The sequence below is a fragment of the Cucumis sativus genome, chromosome 1, assembly GCF_000004075.3.
Source record: "Cucumis sativus cultivar 9930 chromosome 1, Cucumber_9930_V3, whole genome shotgun sequence".
NCBI classification, from domain to species: Eukaryota; Viridiplantae; Streptophyta; class Magnoliopsida; order Cucurbitales; family Cucurbitaceae; genus Cucumis; species Cucumis sativus.
The window spans coordinates 19847646-19862952 of record NC_026655.2 but is presented as its reverse complement, the minus strand read 5'-3'; the positions used below and the strand labels follow the sequence as shown (position 1 = coordinate 19862952).

Below are 15307 nucleotides of genomic sequence, written 5' to 3'. Positions count from 1 at the left end.
CATATTCTCTTTCTCTTTTTTAAAAAAAAAAGGTTGGGAAAGAAGTGAAATTCAATATTGAAACATCAAACCACACAATTGATTATTGTTTAACAAAAATGCTTCAATTGTCAATTTTATTATATATCCTTACTCATAGTTTTATCCACGGCAGTGAGGCTTAGAATATGAAAATGTTAAATCCTAAATTTACAATATCAACTTAATTTTTTTTATGAATAATTATTTATAATATTTTCAAATTATCACTTCATGCATAACTTATTATTGAAGTGAGGTTTAGAATATGAAAATGTTATCTATTTATTATTATATTATAATTATGTTTATAAGTAATGGATGAAATCTCTCCAACATTCTAAACATTCTTACAATTTTCTTTTAACTTTTCAAATTCTATCACAAATTAAATAAAACACATCTTTCTCTTCCATATCTATAAATAGTTTCACATATTTCTAATAGATTTATTGCTAAAACAAAGAAGAGCTATATTTGATTCAGGTGTATTTCCATCCTATATTCAATTTTAAAAAATATATATTCGCGAAGTAGATTGAAATTCACTTACCAAAATTTCTTTTCTTTTTTTTGGTTAGATGAATTTGTTTTGTATAGAGGTTTTTATTTGTAAAAAAAATTATTACAAAACACATGCATTTTTAGTTTTAGTTTTTTTTTTGGTTAGTTTTATGATTAAGATAAGATGGTTTTATGATTAAGATATTCCCATCTTATATTTAATTTATTTTTTAAATAAATATATTTATGTATTAAGTTTAAAGTCGCTTGAGAAAAAGGTTATTGTTTCTTTTTCTTTTGTTAGTTTCATGATGTGAATTTGTTGTAAATAAAAGTTTTTATTTGTAAAGAAAATTATTACAAAACATGTGTATTTTTAGTATTAGTTTTACCTATCTTATATTATCTTAGTATCTAACATCGATAATACTTTTTGAACTATTTTTGTCTAAATGATAATTCTCCAATTTCAGTTATGTTCTATACTTCATTCTTGCTTATGTAATTAATATTTTATATTCTTATTGGTCAAGAAGTTTTATAATTAATTAAAAATGTGTTTCTTAAAACATTTAGTATTAAATTTAAAAATAGTAACATTTGCTTTTAAACATAAAAAATTGTTATTGAATATTTTAGGACATGTTGGTAATTAAAAAAAAAAACACACTCATGTACACAATGCAATGAGTATTCTTAGAAACACAAAAAAAAGTTACTTATGACATATTAAAGTTTAAATGATTTAATTATTAAAATAAAATAAAAACATCACTTAACACACACTAATGTTAAAATGATTTAATTACTACTATTATTAAAAATAAAATAAAAGTATTATTTATTTATTATATTTTAATTACATTCTCACCACTGTTCTTAGGTTAAAACATTACAAATCTATCTTTTATTTCAATAATTAAATTTATAGAATAATTCATGTAAGTTTAAAATGTTTTATAACTTCTATTTTTATCAACGATATAAAGAATTTTCTTCAACCATTTTCGTGCCAACATTTGAACGTGTCTATTTAGATTTTCTTTAAATTTTTTCTTATTACTCACTCTTAGCCTTATAATTTGTAGTACATGATTACAGCTATTGATTTTTGTATGTAAAAGAGTAAGAAAATTATACATAATATATTATCAATTGTGAAATCAGATCCAATAAAAACTTTGAATTTTGTAATTTTATATTTAAATTTGTTCTACATGATTATATTTACTCATTTCTTGAGAAAGAAACACATTTTTATCTACAAAACTAGTTAAGAGGATAATCAATTTTTTAAAAACTATTTTACCAATTTGTCAAAATCTTAAACTTTACGATTATCATTTGTTTTTAGACGTAAATTGTTCTTATCAATTAAGTTTTCTTAAGAAAATAAAAAAAACCAGCACGCCCATGTACTCAACAAAACTTTTTTTAAAAATAAAGACAGATATTTATTTATTGCACATAAAAGTTAAATTGATTGATTATTTGATCAGTATAAAAATAAAATAAAACAAAAAACAAATATATATTTTTTCCCAATCGTCTCATTCTCACAACTATTACCTAAAATTATACTTATAAAACAAAAATTCAAATTATAAAACGACTTGATCAAAAAGTTTTGGAGAAAGGAAAATATTATAAAAGTTTAAATGTTGAAAATATAAGAAAAAATATTGTATATATAAAGAATGTCTAATTTAAACTTTATTGTATGTCTTTAATATTATTATTTTTAAAATTAACGACTAGATACTATTTATTCATTTTAGCAACAATATATATTAACAACGTTCTTCAAAATTTCTATTATAATTATAAGTTGTTAGACGATAAATAACAACTTGCTTATTTATTTGTAGCATTGTAAAATTATTCTAATTGATTATCTGTTTTCTTTTTTTTTACTCTGATTTTGTTAGCATTTGTCTAATTCCTATAGACATTTCATAACTTTTATTTTGAAGAGTTAAACATATTCCTCCAACTCTCAAAAGTATAGTCATATTTAGTATTTTTTATACAAATGATAACAGTTTTCATCTATATACCTGCATGTGTATATATATTTATAATTAGGATATTTCTTTTTGAAGTTTTAGAATAATAAAAGTTGGAACAATAATTTCTATAATTTAGCATTTTGTTCCTAGTTGATCGAATATCTAATAATTATAAAATCTTTTGTCCAGCTTTTTTAAAACAAACATAGTTTAACAGACATACACATGTATTAACGATTATAGTTACGAATATTATATTTAATTTATTTTTTATTATTTAAATTTGTATTTTCAATTACTTATGAATAAGTTTGCTTTTTCTCTTCCAAGAATAATTTTTAAAGAATATATTTTTCTTACTTCATCAAAATTATTCTCAAGATCCTTAACAAAAAAAATATTTAAAGTTTACTTTTCCTCTATCCATTCTCCATCTACAAAAAGGAAAATTCATTCATCTTCAAGGTATCGAATCAAGACGTATTCAAGCTAAAGCTCGTAGAAGAATGTTTAGAAAGGTAAGTCTTTATATTTTAATAAAGACCATATAATTTCCTCAAAGACTAATTCGAGATATACGAAAATAAAAGATTAAAAGAAGACTTTAATAATTGAACGTGCATGATATTATGATGATAAGAGGTTGAAAAAGACTTGGTTAGTTGAATAAGGTTCAATTACATGTTCAAGAGAGCTTGTCCATCTTTAGTAGATTTAAGGGAGTCTAATTATTTATTTTCAGTAAATAGGAAATACTAAAAAGAATATTAATTTTGAAAAAGTGTTTCCTAGTTTATTAATTAATTATTACTTATTTAAATCGAAAATAGGAAATATTAAAAAAAAATATTAATTTTGAAAAAGTGTTTCCTAGTTTATTAATTCATTATTACTCATTTAAATCTTAATAAAATCTCTATATCTAAACTGCTCGTTGGTTCTTGTTGAAATGAATTATCAAAGTTACTTTGTGTTCTTTTGTCTTGTGTTCCTTTAGTTATTTCACCGGCCGTTGATTAAAGTAATAGCTTAAAAGTAAAATAAACTATTTTACGTTTTCAATCACGATATCTATAATCCAAACCTCAAAACGGATTTTTTTTTTTGTGTGGAATTTTATATAATAACCATAACAAGAAGAATAAAACTTCCGCTGACCTTAAATTGTGAAAGAGAGAATTATGTACAGAGATAATTTCTGACCTCTGAAAGGCACAATTTCCTATTTAATGCATTTTAGGATAATCCCAAGTCGACAATACAAACTTTACTTTTAAACTTTTAGAATTTCTTTAAAACATATCCAACTTTTAACTTTCAAAATAATACATTTTTCATTAGAAGATAAAATCAATGTGATGATTGATATGCACAAATTAAAAGACATAAGATATTATTATTACCTATTATTGGTACACTTGATTTAAACTCCTAAAATCATTTACACTAATAATTTCTATACATTAATCTATCAAATTATGTAAATAATGTCGTGTATCCCTTCCAAATTTTACATATCAGTGGCTGACTAAAATGAAAACCTCCACTGACAAAATTTTAAAATAAATTTCAAAGAGAAAAAAAAAACTTTCAAAGTAATCTGACCAAAGTTTAAAAAAATGAGAAGACATTTCATATATTGACCACCGATCTATTTAAGAATTTTCCATCGTAAAGATTTCATCAAAAGAACACTCGTCTAACCAACTAAAGATTGAAGAATAAAGTTGGTATGAGTTAGGAGAGGAAGGGCTAACCTCAACCCACTCTTTTTCAACCTTCTCAACATGCGCATTTGATTTGGGGATGGCATAGAACTGAGGCTTATCAATTTGCTTCATCAATTTCCTTATGAAGTTCATTGAGAATATCAAATCAAAGCTTTTCTCAAAGTCACCGTTACCTTTATGGAGCTGAATCCCAACATTAGCACTGCAGGAATGAGTATATCCAAGAAGTAGAGAGTTCATCCCAGCATTTCTATGGTTGCTGCTGCAAATCTGTAAGAAGGTACAATGTCAACTCAATGAACAAGCAACTCGGAGAGATAAACCATCACAAGGTAACATTGATAACTTTTCTTACCTCGACATACTCCATGCCAAGTTCAGTGAGACGTTCCAAAATGTTGGGAGATGAAAGCAAGTTGATGACTCCTCCAGAACCAACTGGAGATTGTAGAATTTCCCAGGGTGATTTCATCAGAATCTTGAATTTGCTCTGTTCATCAACTACATTGCTAACAACTGGAAGTCTCTCTTCTTTCAAAAACCAGATCTGGAAAATTAGTTCCAAGTAATTAAGCAAGAGATTTGTTAATGACTCCATAAAAATTGCTATTTGCTAAATCGCCCCAAATCCATTGTAAAAGTTTAAATAATGAATTGATGACTCCATTACCTGGCTCGTCTAGATTTCACACATGCTTGGGAGTGGTTTTTTGAATTGGTTATATGATATCACTTTGTTAATTACTCTCAATCACATCCTTAATCATTAAAAAATAAAATTTAATGTTTGTTCTTATACTTTTAAGAATTAGAATTTAATGTTTGATTTTTAAGGATCTGTGAGTTAATTCTACCGTTGCTCTTCACACTTTCACTTCTCTTACAATGATATCGGAATAGAGCTTCACTGAAAGACTGTTCACCAACCTTTTCAGAATCGAAGGCAAAGTAATCATTGTCCACGAAAAGCTTTTCAATTGAATGAATTGTGGAAGCTGAGCATACCAAAATCAGAGGCACGTAAGGCCGGTCTTCAATCTGAGAAGAACACATGTTTAATTCAGAAAATATTCTCAAAGATCCATGCTCATGAAGATTTAAATATTTATCTAGTAGAATACAATGCAAACCCAAGCAATACCTTTCCCACATTAATGCATAAAATACCTAAAAGCTAATGCAATTAACCTATATTGTCATTTCAGCAAGTAATCCTAGTAAATTACCTGGTTTATACATTTAAATCCTCACAAACTACATTCATTTCAACAAGTAAGGTGTAAAAAGTAGAATGGAAACTGAGAATTAAAACCCAATCCTAGCAAAGCATTTCTTACCACATGCAAGAACAATATTCTTAAAAACTCCAGTGATGAAAAGTGGATTCCATAACTGTTGAAAGAAGAAAAATAGAAAGACAAACTATTTCACGTGAAAACCCTAAAACAGGAAGAAAAACCACGATGCTATTTTCTTATTATTATTCTCTATCTCATAATGATAGAGGGAACATATATTTATAGGTTATAGAATCCATTAATAAAAATAATAAAAGATAATTAGGGCACTATAAAATCTTAACAAACTCTCGGGCTTTCAACATACAACAAGCCCGCTAATTCTAACACTCCCCCTCAAGTTGGCCCATAAATGTCAAAAAGACCCAACTTGCTAACACAAGACTCAAAGCTTTGTCTGAGAAGTCATTTTGTGAGAATATCAGCAATTTGTAGGCTTGAAGGTATGTAAGAAATGCAGATGCTACCACTGTTCAATTTCTCTTTGATAGAGTGTCCGTCAATCTCTACATGTTTAGTTCTGCCATGTTGGACTAGGTTATTAGCAATGCTGATAAACGCCTTATTATCATAGAAAAGTTTCATAGGCACCTCATAGTCCTGATGAAGATTAGATAACACCTTTTGAAGCCAAATTTCTTCACAAATTCTCAAACTCATGGCCCTGTATTCAGCTTCGACACTACTCCTGGCAACAACTCCTTGCTTCTTACTTCTCCAAGTAACAAGATTGCCCTATACAAAAGTACAGTACCCGAAGATAGATTTTCTATCAACAATAGACCCTGCCCAATCAGAATATGTATATGCCTCAATACACCTTTCGTCAGTTTTTCTGAATCTCAATCCCTTACTAGGAGTTTTTTTAAATACCTCAGAATTCTGTTTGCTGCCTCCATGTGTTCTTCGTAAGGAGTCTGCATGAACTAACTAACAGTACTCACAACATATGAGATGTCCGGCCTACTGTGAGATAAATAAATCAGTTTGCCCAGTAGGTGTTGATACTTTTCTTTGTCAATCGGAACTTGATCACCTGTATTTCTGAGTTTAGCATTGGACTCAATAGGTGTATCAGCAGGACGACACTCTAACATACCTGTCTCAGTTAACAAATCAAGGGTATATTTTCTCTAGGATACAGAGATGCCTTCTCTAGATCTGGCAATTTCCATCCAAGGAAGTATTTCGAATTTTCCAAGTCTTTAATTTCAAACTCATCCCCCATCTTCCTTTTTAACCGGAGGATTTCATCGGCGTCATTGCCAGATAGAACAATGTTATCAACATAAACTATCAAAACTGTAATTTTTCTAGACTTGGAGACTTTTGTGAATAAAGTATGATTAGAATGCCCCTGAGCGTACCCTTGAGACTTGACAAAGGTGGTAAATCTGTCAAACCAAACTCTTGGTGACTGTTTCAACCCATACAAGGACTTTCAAAGCCTGCAAACCTGATGGTCAAACTGAGCTTCAAATCCCTATGGAGGACTCATATACACTTCTTCTAAATCTCCATTCAAGAATGTGTTCTTAACATCAAGTTGATATAGAGGTCAGTTTTTATTCACAACGACAGAAAGTAAGACTCTCACAGTGTTCAAATTTGCAACATGAGAGAAGGTTTCAGAGTAGTCAACCCCATAAGTTTGAGTGAACTCTTTTGCAACTAATCTATCCTTATATCTGTCAAGAGTACCATCAGTTCTGTACTTGATAGTGAACACCCACTCGCATTCCACACTCTTGTGTCCCTTAGGTAAAGTGCAGAGCTCCCAAGACTTGTTCTTTTCAGGGCTCTCATTTCCTCCATGACTGCAATTTTCCACTCTGGGCATTCAAAGGCAACATGGATATTTTGGGTATAACAGTAGAGTCAAAACTAGCTGTAAAGGCTCTAAATTGAGGAGACAGGTTCTTATAAGACACAAAATTAGCAATAGAGTCTTTGTGCAGGACCTAGTACCCTTCCTCAGTGCAATAGGAAGATCAAGAGACAAATCATACTTACTGATATTTTCTAAATGCTCCTTAGTGTTATTCTTTGTAACTTTTTCGGTCACCTCATTTCCATACTAATTCTCTGCATAGATCCATCTCTTGCCAGATAAGCGAGAGTTTGTTAAAAGAGGATGTAACATCCATGGTCCCTTGCTTGCATTCATGAACCTGTTTTCGTAGAGTATATAGGCGAGAGACATTTTGACGTTTGGAATACAGTTTCTGGGCTACGTCCCAAATACCCTTAGCAGTTGCAGGGTAGAGTAAAGGTTTGCCAATATGTGGCTCCATACTATTGATTAATGTGGATCGAAGAAGAGAATCCTCCCCCTTCCAGTACCGTTCCTGAGGGTCCCCAGGCGAAGGACGAGGTATTTCCCCGTCAGAAAACCAAATTTATGTCGCCCTTCAAGAACCATTTTCACTGACTGAGACCATGAGAAATAGTTATTGCCGTTCAACTTTTACCCTGAAAAATATCTTGTAGACTGTGCCACTGTATTAATCACATAAGGAGAGGATAGAGAAGGGAACAAAGTTATAGGATTCTTAGAATACACCAGTAAAGATGTATGGAGACCACGACTAAGGGTATTGGATGTTGCCCCTAAGGTAGCCTCAAGTGTCGCAATCTGCTGTCTAAGCTCCTCTAGTTGCTGGTGGGCTATATTCGAAGAAGAAGAGATTGGCACGTTAGGGTTCGAATATGCTGAAGACTCTCCAACTTCAAATGTTGAGTAGATTTGGGGATGCCCAACCTCGGAATGATAGCTAGGGTTTGGAATAGAGGCAGTGGACGACAAGGCATACAAGTTGGTCAGCAGAAGCGGCGGGCGGTGGATCGACGGAGGTAGATGGCAGAACATGAAGCGGCGCGTGGGAGGCATTAACGGCTGCAGATGAAGGCAAGGGTGTCAGGGATGGGTTGGTTGGCCCTTTCTAAACAAGATGGGTAGGTTCGGTGGTCTCCAGCAGCAGCGACGGGAGTGCGTGGGCGGTGCGTGCAGCGGAGAAAAAGCTAGGTTCAAGATCATTGACATTGTCTGAAGTCGTCGAAACCATTCATCCATGCAGCACCTATACGAGCATCGATGACAGCGGCAATGGTGGCACTGATGGCGGCTGTCTCCTCTGTTCGGTTTTCAGCAAGTGTTTGACCTCCTAGGGTTTCATCGACACCTTGCTCTGATACCATATTGAAAGAAGAAAAATAGAAAGACAAACTATTTTACATGGAAACCCTAGGACAGGGAGAAAGAACACAAGGTTATTTTCTTATTATTTTTATCTATCTCATAATGATACGGGGAGCATATATTTATAGGTTATAGAACCCATAATAAAAATAATAAAAGATAATTAGGGCACTATAAAATCTTAACAAACTCTCGAGCTTTCAACATACAACAAGCCCGCTAATTCTAACAATAACTAATGCACATTGAATCACAGCTAACAAACTTATCATTTAATGCCTACATCAATCCATCCGTATAAAAGAATGAAGAAAAAAGGGGAAAAAATACAACCTTTGCAAACCTTCTATCATCAGAAAGTAGATCGGGAAGGGAAGAAGATGCTGGATGGTCAGCAATATCACAGACTAGACCAAGATTGGAGTACCACCCCTCATCATTAACAACTAAAACAATGGCAATTTTTCCAGAAGATATGAGATCAAGTCCGTTTTTCTGCAAATTGGCGTGTGTACCGAGTTCCTCTTCATTTGCACCAGAAATGACACATCTATCTGATATCCCCAAAGTATTTTGTACTTTTACCAATTTAGAGGCATCAAATAGCTCGTTAACAGTCAACCTGATTCAAGTAGTCAATTGAGAATATGATCAGTGCATTGGAAAGTAGTCAAAAGGATTTAAACACACATGAACTCATTGACTTCAAGGAAACTCCCGAATCCAACAGCGAAATGTTAAATATCTAAAACTTAACAAAACCAACTGTAAGTAAGTAAATTTTAAGTGAAGGAGATACTCAACTAATCAATTTTAAATAATCATATCGATATCTTTCAAAAGAGAAATGGGAAGAGAATAAACATTTGTAACATTGTATGACAGGATTCACCAACTCGAATTGTATAAAAAAACCAATGACTTAGCACCTGCCCAGCAATTGATTATGTACATCACTAGAGTTTAATTTAATCAGGACTCCAGGATACATGGAAATGAATGGAAAGATGGAGAAAACTATGTCTAGCTCAAAATAAAAATACACCATTTTGGAAAAAAGACAATTTATAAATAGAGTAAACTGTGTTTATGTCTAATTCAAAATTGAACTACACCTTCTTGTAGGAATCTCAATATCTTGTAAAGCCTTTTGAAGCAACTTGGAATTGATTCCAACTATTTGATCGGCAAGTAACTTTCCCTGGTCTTTTTCTCCAAATTTGAAACCATCAAATACGTGCTCCTGTTCCATTTCAGACAGCTTCTTTTTTGCAGCTACAAGACATTTTTGAAACTTTTTCCTTTCTTTCCATTCCTACAATGAAATAAAAAAAAAAGTAGCAAAATTCATATTTCTGTCATCAAATACACAAATTACAAGAAAACATAAGCAATCAATAACCATGAAACATGTTCAAATGTCTGAATAAAACCGGGGCATTTCATCATTGAAAATAAGTTGGCATGCTTACTTCATTTATTTATAAAGCAGGTACAGAGTGGGAAAAAAAATATGTCTCACAAGTTGGCGTCGTTCTTTCTTCGATCTCTCGTCAGATTGAAAATTTAATTCCAGAAGTCCTTTTGGAGGTGTAATTTTCATTTCTCGTCTTTGGAGATCAACAATAGGAACAATTGCTTCGACAAAAGGTATCCAAATGAGGCGGCCTGAAACTCTAGTCTCAATTGATGTTGGATTTCCAGAGGTATCAAGAATATCTTCTGAACTATTAAGCATGACATGTAAAAGATCTGCCCCTCCACTATCAAATACGTTAACAACAGTTCCCAGAGATTGACTAGTTTCCTGAAGGGTTGTATGCAATTAGTATCAGAAGAAAACAAAAGCAACTAAAGAAAGAAATCAATAAATATAGCATATTTTTGTGAAGGGATAAAACAAAGTAACCACCAAAGAAAAAAAAAATATATAACTATTCCAAAAGCAGAATTCAAGATGTGCAGGAAAGTTCTATACAAACTATAGTTCCTGAAGAAGCAATCATCCATAATTTATGAAAAAACAATGAGCTGCATTAAATACATCCTCGTTCTGAACTACAGAATGACAATAAATCCCCATAAGCAGACCTAAAATTGAATAACTGTATACTTAAACAAATCAGCTTACTTCCCTGAAGAGGTGCATACCTTCAGAATAACACTCATGCCAACAAGATCACGTGAATAAAATTCACCTTCTTCTAATTCTGGTCGGTCTTCTTCTTTCACTAGAAGAGTTGATCCAATGAGTAGTTTGGCCTGAATAGTTTATCAAATCAGGACTACTGACACGTTTTAGTTTGAAATAGTTTATAATGACTCTCTAACAATATCATTGAAAATAGTAAAATTTGCTGTGCTAAATTATCTGACTGCTTTTTTTTCTTTGTGGGGGGTTCAACAAGTAAAAGTGCCTAAAAAAGAAATCAACAATAATAAACTCAGCTTCTATAGATTAAACATCTACAGGAAGTAATAACGAGAATAAAAACACAATTTTCAGAAACATGATTATTCATACATAAACAGAGAAATAGGATCACCTGATCTGCAGTATCAATTCCTATAAACTTCAGGATCCAACTCTTTCGACCAGGATGTTCCCTACCATCTTCAAGATCAACTTCTCGGATTTCTTCCCTTCCTGAAACTTGCTGCTTCAACCACCTTGTGCCAGGCTAAAGAAAAGAGGTAAGTAGCAATTCCTAATGATTTGAGAGACTAGGATGACAGACAAACTCAAGGTTTGAGTATTTGTATTGTATAAAGACCCCTTCCCCCAATATACGTACATACGTATATATGTATATATGTATCTATATATACATGTATATGTATTATAGCACTGCATTGGAGGGGCTTTTCTTTTCTTCTGCAAAAAACTGGAAGCATAAAGGCATATACTGTAAGAGTTTGAATTTCATTTCAATATACGAGGAGTAGCTCATTCTTATAATGCTGTAGAAATTATAAGTTCTTTCGAGAATGATTGCCATTGGTTTACCGTTGAGAATCGCAGTTCAGGAAAATCAGTAATAGGTTTCACTCGGACTTCCCCCTCAGTCCCATGAACATTGGATATGTAACCAATTTCAACAAATCCTGACGGAGCCTCCACAGTTTCTAAAATCTCAGAAGAAGCTGAAATGCAAATACAAATTATGATTTTACGTTTAAATTACCCACATCAACTCAAAAGAACAACGCACTCCCTTCAAATCATTAAACAACACCAACAAAATCCAGTTCATTTCAAATTGCATTTCCAAAAAAAGGACACATATACCACAAAAGCAGACCTGTTCCACCAGCCATAACTTAAACAAGATAAATTGCAGTAACAATCAAACTAAAGGAACTTACCAACTCTTCGGCGGGAAGGCTGCGAATGCGCGAAACTGTGAAGATGGTACAGGGGCAGCTGAAGAATCAAGGAAGCCGAACCCTTGCAAGTAAGAGGAAGACGTCTTCGGAAAAGCTGAGAGCATCGATTAAGAATGGATATATTTGGAAAAGAATGAAAGAAAGAGGTAGAAGAACACAGCGGTGAAGTACTTTGCATCGTTTTCAGAACGGCGTGGCCGGAAATGGAAGCACCGGAGTAATGAACGATAACGAACGCGGGAATGGTGGCTCGACGGCGTTTACAGGAACGCCATCCTTTCAGATAATTTAGCGGTTAAGAGTGAATCGGTTAAGTTATAAAAAAAGAATGCTTTCAACTTAAAAAGAGATCATATGGGTCTTCTTGGCCTTACTAAGTCTAAAGTTTATTTTCTATGCTTAGATGTGTCGAGTAAAAAGGTTCTTGAAACGATAACTATTTAGTCTTACAATCAAGAGTAATTCTTCATCTATATTTTAGTTTTTGTGATCAAATTTGATTGTTTAAAAGTTGTTAAGGTTTACAAGACAATATCTAACGTCTAGATAGCACACGTGATGCTTTGTCTATTGGTATCTCGCTTAATCGTCTTAGGATAAAAGACTCTAATGCTCGATAAGATATATGCATACCTACATTTGTCTATCTTTTCAGCCTTCCATAACTTGGTCTTCTTAGAGCCCAAACCCACAAATGGATCTATGAGTTTATAAATGAGATTTCCATATTGCTAAGTGAACAACGTGAGAATGCATGTTTTGAATAAAATAATAATAAATATTTTCTTACTCAAAATTTTCATTCAACAACTAGTTCTTTCTTCATTGATGAGAATGAGATTTTGGAGTTTTGGAGTTGTCTATGTCATACCCCGCCCCGTAGACTTGCTTGCCTACCTCACGAGACACGATGTGACTTGAGCATCCTTGACGCAGTTAAACGCCAAACACACTCGTCTTAACTTCCTTACTTTAGCTTAAACACCAAAACACTTAACTTCATGAATATCCTTTAGGTGATAAAGAACTTAATGCCAAAAGATAAAACAACTTTAAACTTTTATTTCTTAACAAGGCGTTTAGTACAGGCGTTTAGTACAATTGTACAAGAACATAATGATACAACACCTAACCAAAAGATAAAAACCAACCCTTAAACTTAAACGTCTGGTAGCTTCTTGCCTAGCAAGCCCAAAATTTCTCTCCTTTTTGGCCTCAACATCTAAACCCTGGAAGGTAAAATTTTGAAAACATAAGTCTAAAAGACTTAGTGAGATTTTATGAAAACCTTTTTGCAATACCTTTTTATAAACATCATTTCGCATAAACAACATCGGAACATTTCACATAAACCTTTCTTTATGCTTAAATACATTTATAACACAATAATTTCACATAAACTCATTAGGCAACAATAATTCATTTCACCAAGAATCATGAATCGTTCTCTATGCTTAGTCTCATTACCTCGCGTTTACTACTGTATCAACAACATCTGATAACATACAAATTCGTCCTTCTTCCTCATGCTGCTAAGCTTAATATACCCCTTTCAACGCGTAAGCCAACTTCTTATCACCATGTAGTCCGTACTCCCCATGGTGGCCTTGATTCTTTATGTGCACATAAAAATTAGCATTATCTCAAGGAATCAACTTGAAAACCATTTCATAGCATGGAAATCGTAATCTTCAAATCAAGCTTTAACATTATAAATCATGTTAGAACACATATAAACTTTTCATAGAAACCTCTTTTTGAAACACTTTCATTTGAAATTATCTTTCAAAATAGTAAAGCAGAGCCACAAAACTTTTAAGAAGAAAACCACTCACAGATTGTAGGTCAAACCCTTGGTTGATATGTTTGTTTGATTTCTTCTTGTGCAAAACCTCTTTGATCCAGCATGCCACACCCAACAACCTCCATTGCCTAAAAACTCATTTTCGGCCATAATATTTCTTCTATTTTAGAGCTGAATAACATAAAATCCAGAACTCAAATGAAAATTTTTCCTTCTACAAAGTAGTTTCAAATTGTCTTAATATTCTCATCTCAAAATTGCAGCTTTAGATTCTAATGAATGAACTTTGCAACCCTTTGGAAGTTCACATTGTTCAAAATCACATGAATTCTGACATTCCTTGGTTTCTTCAACTCAAACTTAGCCCTCTCTTACTCAAATTAAACCAGCAGCTTCAAATTAGAAAGTAGACTCAAAATGGAAACTTTTGGGAGTAATTTCATTCAAAACGCACGAGTGGATTGTGAGAAATTCAATACTGAAGTTGTCATCTATTTATAGAGTTCCTTGCATGAGTACAAGTTGACACCTCATCCTGCTTAAATCCACCTTAAACCTTCTTAAGACACCTCTTGCTTACTTTACACCTTAAAATGCATATTAACAAGTTTTTACACCTCACTAAATCCTTAAACCGCTTGCCTTAAACCTACAACATAGTTGTCCAAAACGCAAAGCTAGTTTCCAAGACCATCTCGCCTAGTTTCTCGCCCAAACTACATAGCCTAATTTAGAAATGTTATAACTTAAAATCCGTAACTTTTTTGATAAAACTTCATCCTACAAAGTTTCTCTAAAATGAGTTAACTTTCTTTTCTCCAAATTTCAGAGAAAAACGCCAAACTATACATTCTGTAGCCTTCTGGGAGTGTATCTTACTCAGATTCACTCGCATACTAACCTTCTCGCCTTCTCTTATCCCAAACGCCCAGCCACCTTCCTCAATAAACTAGACTCAAATTATGAACTTTCAAGACCAATTTGAGTGCAATTGCCCAAATAAATTGTGAAAAACTCCTTTGTGAAGTTAGTTAAAACGTCTAACCTCTACGATCCTTCTTTCTCGCCAATCTTAAACACTCAAAACACCTAAAGTACTATTTCTTGATACTTAACCAATTTTTTTCCTTCTTTTTAACCTCTTAAACTCTTTGAAAAATCTACACCACCTAAAGTTCATGTTTTACAGTTTCTTTCTCTTATGTATCAAGTGTCATAATTTCTTATATACTTTCTAATATGAGAGATCTGAGAGCATGTTTCTTATGAATATAAGTAATCCTCAAATCTAGTGGCTTCAAATGTTATTTTGTAGTGACTTTGTGTGTGTTTGTTTTGTATGTTTACCTTCTAAATAA

General features: G+C 32.5%; 1 protein-coding gene across 1 annotated transcript; it reads right to left on the bottom strand.

The window, feature by feature from the left end:
- Positions 1–3971: 3971 nt before the first annotated feature.
- On the bottom strand, positions 3972–12471 carry LOC101214658. Its single transcript, XM_011659163.2, has 10 exons — positions 12125–12471; positions 11766–11902; positions 11305–11439; positions 10910–11020; positions 10281–10565; positions 9874–10073; positions 9092–9380; positions 5189–5299; positions 4617–4808; positions 3972–4531 (listed from the first exon to the last, which is right to left on the bottom strand). The coding sequence occupies exons 1-10, from the start codon at positions 12321–12323 to the stop codon at positions 4187–4189; spliced, it is 2004 nt and encodes a 667-aa protein (XP_011657465.2). The 5' UTR covers positions 12324–12471; the 3' UTR covers positions 3972–4186.
- Between the last annotated feature and the right edge of the window lie 2836 nt (positions 12472–15307).

Bases quoted from the DNA above. Each gene is read 5' to 3' on its own strand.
- LOC101214658 (XM_011659163.2), bottom strand. From the start codon at position 12,323: ATGCAAAGTACTTCACCGCTGTGTTCTTCTACCTCTTTCTTTCATTCT. The intron at 10,566-10,909 runs GTATGCACCTCT...ACAACCCTTCAG, and splicing joins GCATGAGTGTTATTCTGAAG to GAAACTAGTCAATCTCTGGG. The intron at 4,809-5,188 runs GTTGGTGAACAG...CTAATTTTCCAG, and splicing joins TTGCCTTCGATTCTGAAAAG to ATCTGGTTTTTGAAAGAAGA.